General features: G+C 39.7%; 1 protein-coding gene across 1 annotated transcript; it reads right to left on the bottom strand.

The window, feature by feature from the left end:
• Nucleotides 1–6,958, bottom strand: ZNF560 (zinc finger protein 560). The gene is given in 9 exon segments (XM_069491320.1): nucleotides 1–180; nucleotides 183–1,529; nucleotides 2,326–2,408; nucleotides 2,912–2,989; nucleotides 3,598–3,724; nucleotides 4,907–4,995; nucleotides 5,493–5,576; nucleotides 6,182–6,308; nucleotides 6,920–6,958. Coding segments are annotated over 9 exon segments (2,145 nt in total). The 5' UTR covers nucleotides 6,950–6,958.
• Between the last annotated feature and the right edge of the window lie 1,715 nt (nucleotides 6,959–8,673).

Here is an 8,673-nt window from a genome sequence, read left to right as displayed (position 1 = left end):
TCATATATTGCATGTGTGAGTTCTCAAATGTGCAATATGAGATGAAAATGAAGCAAAGGCTTTCCCACACTAGTCCCATTCAAAGCATTTCTCTTCTGTGTGAATTCTCATATGCTGAATACGTCCTGAAGATGTGTGGAAGAATTTCCCACATTCCTAACATTCATAGGCTTCTCTCTATTCTCTCTGGCGTGTGTTTGTACATGTTTAGTAAGCCTTGAGCACCAAGTGAATGCCTTCCCACAGTCCTTACATTTATACGGTTTTATTTCAGTGTGAATTTGGAAGTGATCATCAAGGCATGAGGAATTTCTAAAGGATTTGCCACATGCCTTACATTCAAAGGTCTTCTCTGTAGGGTGGGTTTTTAAATGTTGAGTTAGTAGACAAAACCTATTATAAGCTTTTCCACATTTATTACATTTATAAGGTTTCTCTCCAGTGTGAATTCTTACGTGATCAGTTAGGCTTGAAGAAACAGCGAAGGCTTTCCCACATTCCTTACGTTCACAGGCCTTCTCTCCAGTGTGTGTGCGTAAATGTCTAGTAAGGTATGAGTGCTCAATGAAGGCTTTTCCACATTTCTGACATTCATAGGGTTTCTCTCCAGTATGTATTCGTAAATGTTTAGTGAGGTATGAGCATTTAATGAAAGTTTTCCCACACTCTTTGCATCTATATGGTCTCTCTCCTGTGTGAGTTCGCACGTGAAGTTGAAGATGATAGGAACGGGTAAATGGTTTCCCACATACATAACAATCAAAAGACTTCTTTCCAGTATGAGTTCTCAAATGTGCAAAAAGAGATGAGGAATAAACAAAAGCTTTCCCGCACTGGTCACACTTAAAGGGTTTCTCTCCTGGGTGACACTTTATATGTTCAACAAGGCCTGAGGATGTACAGAAGGCTTTACCACATTCCTTACACTCATAGGGCTTCTCTCCACTGTGAGTTTGCACGTGTTTAGTAAGGTCTGAACGCACAGTGAAGGCCTTCCCACAGTCCTTACACTTATAGGGCTTTATTTCAGTGTGGATTTGCATGTGATTATCAAGATAGGTAAGACATTGAAAGCCTTTTCCACATTCCTTACATTCATAGGGATTTTTTACAATGTGCATTTCAACATGCACAGCACAGCTTCTGGAGTCAGGAAATGCTTTCCCACATTGCTCCCATTCATACAGTTTTTCTCCATTGTGAATTCTCCTGTGTGCCTGAAGGCATGACTGATTAACAAAAGTTTTCCCACAGTCACTGCAGTCAAAGGATTTATCTTGTGTGCACCTTCTCTGGAACTCAACATTTAAAGTCAGGTTGAAGGATTCTCCACATTGATCAAACACAGAAAGTTTCCCTCCAGTAGAGGTTTTCTTGTGCAGAGAAAGGAGGTCTTCTCCATACCGATTACATTCAGAAATGTCCTCTCTATTTTGAGTACTCATGTGTGTCTTAAGGCATGAGTGTTCGCTGAAAACCTTTCCACATTGTTTACAGTCATAGAGGTCCCCTCCATTGTGGCTTCTTGCCTGTTGATTAAGGAATGAATGATGAATAAAGCATTTTTTCAGACTTTTTTTTTTTTTTTTTTTTTGAGACAGTCTTGCTCTGTTGCCTGGGCTAGAGTGCCATGGCTTCAGCCTAGCTCACACCAACCTCTAACTCCTGGGCTCAGGCGATCCTCCTGCCTCACCCTCCCAAGCAGCTGGGACTACAGGCATATGCCACCATGCCCAGCTAATTTTTTCTATATATTTTAAGTTGTCCAGCTAATTTCTCTCTATTTTTTTAGTACAGACGGGGTCTCACTCTTGCTCAGGCTAGTCTGGAACTTCTGAGCTCAAACGATCCACCTGCCTCAGCCTCCCAGAGTGCTAGGATTACAGGTGTGAGCCACCGTGCCCGGCCTTTTTCAGACTATTAATAGATTCCACCAAACACAGAAACATGATGATGATTATGATTTGCCATTTTCATATCACACTTACAAGTTCCTGCCCTCTGCATTTCTTTCAATTTGAATAAAGGAACCGTACTGCAAGAATCCCGTGCCATCTAATCTATGCTCTAATCTTGAAAGAACTCCTGTAGATTTTCATGAAATTATTTTAAAAACTCAATGTCTAGTTATGTATGGTGAAATCTATGTTTGTGGGAACCCTGAAGTATAAAGCTTTATGCTAGGTATGGGGTATCTCTCTGGAGACATTTCTTGCTCTTGGGTGAATGCCACTTCTCTCAAGTATCTGTCATTTGTGCTTTCTAGAGTGCAAAGCCAATCTACTCTAAATGTGGAAAATAAAAAATTTCTTTTGTTAATCTTACCGGTTGTATCCCATTTGATGTTTTTAAACAAAAAATATCTTGCCGAAGGGCTGATTCATTGGTTTGAAGACACATTTTCCATTCTGATATAAGACAGAAAAACATTTGTGAGTGTTATACAACAAAATTGTAGGTTAAATAACTTAAAAATAATAAAGCTTATTTGTATTTGTTTTCATACTTAACATGCTAAAAAATAAAGCAAACAAAAATTTGAGCAGTCTAAAATTTGGCAGTCATAAAGATTCAGGGTCAAAATTTAGTAATTTTTCCAAACAATTTATTCTAACAAAATTAAACATGATGGTGAATAGAAATAGTATTTATCAGGGAAGGAAAGTAGAAAAAATTGGGAGAGAGAGCATACATTAAAACCATAAACTCAAAGAAGAAAAACAGATCATTTGTGACATCACAGGAAAGTCTGGATAGCTGCAAAGCAATGTAGTATGAAAAGCTGACGATACCCCAAAACATTTGAGTCCAATGAATCAGCCTTCTGAGCCAAAGGGCATCTTAAGGGGCTTCCTCATTATACTTTCAAACATACTGAACTTATCATTGACCGGGTGTTCTCCACACTTACCTTGGAGAATGCCTCTCTGTACTGTCCTAAACTCTTCTTCCAACCAAGAGATCAGACTGGGTTTGAAAAGCTGGTAACCTGTACCCAGGGAAAGATACATCAGTGGAAACAGTTCATGCAAGAGATGGCAAACTTTCCCATGAAATGGGGCTACATTTATAAGTAAAGCAGTGAAAAGTGCTCAAAATGCAAATATCCCTTTTTTCTGTACTCAAAAAAGACTGGTTGTCTCTGACCGCTGAAACCCGTATTCAGGCTTAAATATACATTAAAAAAAAAAAAAAAACAATCACTAAGACTTTTACTCAAGTAGAAAATAATGGAAATGCAAAGAGAGATCTTGATTCTCCTGAGAAAACTACCACACCAGTGATTCTCAACTTTAGAATGAATCAGAGTCATGTGGAAGGCTTGTTAAAACACAGACAAGGCCCTCCACAAGCAGACTTTTTGATTCAGTATATCAAAGGTGGATTCTGAGAATGTACATTTCTAACAGAGTGACAGTGATACTATTGTTCCCAGGACCACATTTGAAAACTACCAGGCCAGATGAAGACCCACTGATACAGGGACTGTGTCTGTTATTTCCCATCGTATTCAGATTTGACATCATTGATCCTAGAACACAGTAAGTCCATATCTGTTCTATACGAAGCCACGAGGAATGATGCTGCCAGTCTTACCTGCTGAGGATAGGTTGCTGTAGTTCTCCAGCATCACATCTCTGTATAGCTTTCTCTGAGTTGGGTCCAGTAAAGTCCACTCCTCCTGGGTGAACTCCACAGCCACAGTATCAAAGGTTACCAGGTCCTAAACCATCATATACATGCCGGTTTGAGCCAAGTAGCATCTCCACCAGTGTTCACTGGAGAATGAGGAATGGGGACCCAGTGCCTATACAGGGTACTGAAGGACGCACTTCTTATACTTAAAACAGTGAAAAGCATTCAAAACGCAAATCTGGATTAGCTCCCATTGTCTAACCAAGGGTTCAATGGTCTTAGGAACTCTTCTATCCACACTTCCTCACTGTCAATCTCCTCTAATAACATGGCTATAAGTAGCACCTCTTATACATGAACTAATGTGACCACAACTGGACCGGGAGCTTGTCTTGTTTTAACCCTCTCTACTGCAATACACTCCTGAGTACACGACAAACACCTGATGAATGACCATTATAAATAATTTCTTTAAGAAAAGGACACATTCAGGGCCAGGCACAGTGGCTCACGCCTGTAATCCTAGCACTCTGGGAGGCCGAGGGGGGTGGATTGTTTGAGCTTAGGAGTTCGAGACCAGCCTGAGCAAAAGCGAGATCCCGTCTCTACTAAAAATAGAAATGATCTGGCCAACTAAAATACATATATAGAAAAAATTAGCCGGGCATGATGGCGCATGCCTGTAGTCCCAGCTACTCAGGAGGCTGAGGCAGGAGGATTGCTTAAGCCCAGGAGTTTGAGGTTGCTGTGAGCTAGGCTGACGCCACGGCACTCACTCTAGCCCGGGCAACAAAGCGAGACTCTGTCTCAAAAAAAAAAAAAAAAAAGAAAAGAAAAGGACACATTCAGGTTCCTCACCATCTGTCACGGCACCCAGAGAAACATGCAGTCTGCACCAGAAAGATTAAGATTAATTCACACTAAAATACTGAGATAACTTTCAGAGTAATTCCTCACAAATATAAGAGGTACGACTTTGGGGGAAAATTCAATTAGGGTCTTCATTTGCCTTAAGGGGCTCTAGAAACAGGTCTACTGACAAGAAAATGTACCCTATTGGTCAGTATAATTATGCCATTATTTAGAAGGATACAAGTTTCACACTAAGTTTGGAAATCCCTAAATTCATCACTCTCACAGTCTCTCTCCACAGACGTTGCTCCCTCTTGTGTGAATACTGTTTCTGTCAAGTGTCTCTTCAGTGCTTATTTTCTACAGTGGAAGTCCTAATATTCTCTGAATGTGGAAAATAAGAAATATCCTTTGTTACTCTTAACATTTGTATCCTATTATAAGTCTGTACCATCCCAAAATCCTGCTGCAGTGCTGAAACATTGGTTTGAAGTAGTATTTCCCAGTCTGAAATGAAACAAAAAAACAAACTGAGGTTTGTAGAAGGAAATGGCAAAGTGAAGGAGTTAAGTCTCATTTGTATTTTTTTTTTAAATAAACATGGTTAAAAAAAAAAACTAAGTTTGAGGATTTAGACTATGTCAAAAATTTGACAATGATAAGGATGAAGGGTCAAAATTTTAGATAATTTGTTACAAACTGATTTTTTGAAATTTAAAACTGATTGTAAACAAAAAGAATCTTATCGAAAAAGGAAAGTAAGAAAGATCTGTACCAAGAGCATAGTTTAAAACAATGAACATTGAAAACAAAGTATGTCATTTCATAAGATCACAGCTGGAATAGATGGAAATTTAAAGAATATCAGAAATTAAACACATCCTAATGTCTGAGAAACATGGCCTCAACCTTCTGACATGAAGTGCATCTTAAAAGGTTCCTCATTATGTTTCCAAACACACTGAACTTCTCACTGACCTGGGTTGTTCTTTGTGATCACTCACCTTGGAGAACTCCTCCCTGAACTGTCCTCAACTCTTGTTTTTGTTCCAGAAAAGAGATCAGACTGGGTTTGATAAACTGACATCCTTTACACGAAGAAAGATACATTAATGGAAAAGGCTCACACAAAAGATGATAAACCTGCCTATGATTCAGGAACTATAGTTCTAATAAAGGCAGTGAAATTATTTCAAAAGACTAAAAATGCAAATATCACTTCATTCTATGCACCCAAAATTGGTTATCTCTGACCCCTGAAACCCAGATTGATGCTATGTATATATTTACAAAGCACTAACATTCTAAACACATAAGAAATAAAGTAAGTGAAACAAAGAGATCTTTGTTCATATGGGGAAAAAAACTACACCAGAGATTCTTAAATATTATAGTGCATCAGATTCTCGTGGAGGGATAGTTAAAACACAGAAGACAGAGTCCAAGTGAGAGCTTCTGATTCCACAGGTCAAAGGTAGAGACTAAGAATGTACATTTCTAAGAAAGTAACAGTGATGCCATTAATATGGGACTACATTTTGAGGATCACAACAGTAATTAAAATCCATTAGGGCAAGGACTATATCTGTGTTATTTCCCATTGTATTCAGAATTCATATCACTGATCCTGCAACACTAAATATGTAACATAATTTGTTCCATAGCAGGCTACAAGAAATGATGTCAGTCTTACCTACTGTGGCCAGGTTCTTATAGTTCTCCAGCATCACATCTCTGTATAGAATTTTCTGAGTTTTATCTAAGAAAATCCACTCTTCTTGGGTGAAGTTCACAGCCACATCATCAAAGGTTACTGAGTCCTAAATCATCACATACATGCTGGCTTGAGCCAAGTAACATATCAAGCAATGTTCACTGAACAATGAGGTAACAGAACCCAATGTCTACACAGAGTTGTAAGGTCTCTCACTGTCTACCCAAGGTTCACTGGACCCAGGCATTCTCCCCTCTGTTCCCACTCTTTCACTGTTCATCAACTCCAGTCACGTGGCTTTGATGGTGCATCTCAAACATGAAATTATGTCACCACAGCCAGACTGCAAGCACTTTTGTCTTATTTTCCTCTATTAAAGTACACTCCAGAGCACAGTGCATACACTTGATAAATGGTGATGAATGATCAGTCTTTGAGTAAAGGATACTTTCATCTTCCTTATTTTGCACTCAGCAAAATAAGAAACATATATTCAGCACCATGAGGGTCAAGATTAGTTAGTAATTACTGAAATGTTTTTCAAGGTAATCCTTCACTAGTATGAAAGCCTTGCTCTCTGGGAAAATTCAATGAATGACTCAGTCCTTGAGTGACTCCATTTAATTTAAGAAGATCTGGAAACAAGTCTGCCTAGAAGGAAAGGTGTCTACCTGGTGATGCAAGGATGTGATTTTCTAAAATACACTTTCTGCATACCTGATAACAAATTGTCAGGCAGTCAGCCATCTTCCTTTCTGCCTCTGTCTTTTCTGCATGAAGGCAGGCTGGGTCCCTAGAAAGAAGACCTCCTGGAAAAGAAAGAAGGCATGAGAACCCAGAGTTGACCATAACTCCCACATTCACATGCATGGAATTCATTCCATCCCAGTTTGAAATTCCCATATAATCTAGCACACTTAAGAAAACACACACACAACACGTCCATACGATACCATTGCAGCTGTCTCACCTAGAGCCAGAAAAAAGGATTGTGAGCCAGGCTGCCATTAAGGAAAAGTGTAATATCCTCATTGTGCAGGTAAGGAAACTTAAGGCCTGAGAAATGTGGTTCTTCTCTGCCTGTGATGATAGAACGTGATCTGCACAGCCCGCCCTTCCCCATCCTAGGTTGAGGGCCCTGAAAAGAGTCTCTTCACAAAGGCATTCAGAAATAGATAACTGATCGTCGAAAGAAACAAGAAAAACAAAAAAACATAACTGAAGGGAGTACCTCCATCTTTGAAAAGTTCCATGTTTATTCTCCTTTATACACCTGGTATGACTACAGGGGATAAAATCACTGAGATTAGTTCCTTAATTTCAATGAGGATGACGAGAACCCTGGTACCAAAAATCAGTGAGTAGCACTAAACCATCAAAGACAATGAGGTCATATCAAATGTCAAGGGCACACTGAATGTATCGATAATCAGAATGCTTTGGCCTGAATAAATCATTGGTGGTGGCAAACTGAACCCGGTGTCCCTAGAATGAAACAGATAAGCACCCTACTAGAATAGGATTAGCAAATCTTGCTGTAAAGGGATATATAGTAAATATTAGGCTTTGGAGCCATATGGCCTGTGTTGCAAATACTCAACTCTGCCTGTGTAGTATGAAAGAAGCCATAGAAAATATGTAAACAAGTGAACACAGTCTTGCTCCAGTAATACTTTATTTACAATAATAGGTTTAAGGCTAGATGGGTGCCATGGGCCACAGTTTGCCGACCTGTACCCTGGAATATTATTTGATCTACGAAACAAGGAGTTTCAAGTCTAGTGGCCAAAAACCTGATATAAATCATTACAGGGGAGATTCACAGCCTCTCACTCAATTTCCTAATCACTTAGGATTGTGCAGAAGTCATGGATCTTGAAGAATTACTGTGGACTATCACAAACTTTTATCAGTTCTCCTGTTCTCTATCAAAATAGAGTCTTCAGAGGTTTTGATATTGTACAAAACGTCACAGTGGTCCACCACATTGATAACATTTTGCACGCTGGATCCCATAAACAGGAAATAGCAAACAGTTTGGGTACCTTTATAAGACACATACAAACAAAGCAGAGGATGGGCAACTCAAGGGCCAAACAAATCAACAAAGTTTTTCTGGGGGTCCAGTGGCCTAAACCATATGAAGAAATCCCCTCCAAGGTGTCACTCCTAGCCACTGCACCTCATACCACCTGCTCCCAGATGAGGCACAACACTTGGCAGACCTGTAAGGTTCTTTAGGCAACACATACCACATTTCAGTGTGCTTTAACTCATCTACACAGACGCTTGTAATGCTTAAAGTGAGCGGACACCACGTGAGTGCAGCGCACCAAGCTCAGGCTGCAGTACAAGCTTCTCAAGCACTTAGTCCGAATCAACCAGCAGACACAATGATGCTCAAAGTATCCGCGGTAAACAGGATGTTGCTGGAGGCCTCTGGCACCAATGGGAGAATCATAGCACAGACC

The sequence above is a fragment of the Eulemur rufifrons genome, chromosome 2 (assembly GCF_041146395.1).
Source record: "Eulemur rufifrons isolate Redbay chromosome 2, OSU_ERuf_1, whole genome shotgun sequence".
NCBI classification, from domain to species: Eukaryota; Metazoa; Chordata; class Mammalia; order Primates; family Lemuridae; genus Eulemur; species Eulemur rufifrons.
Note: the sequence above shows the minus strand (reverse complement) of the source record. Positions and strands in the feature narration are given on the sequence as shown.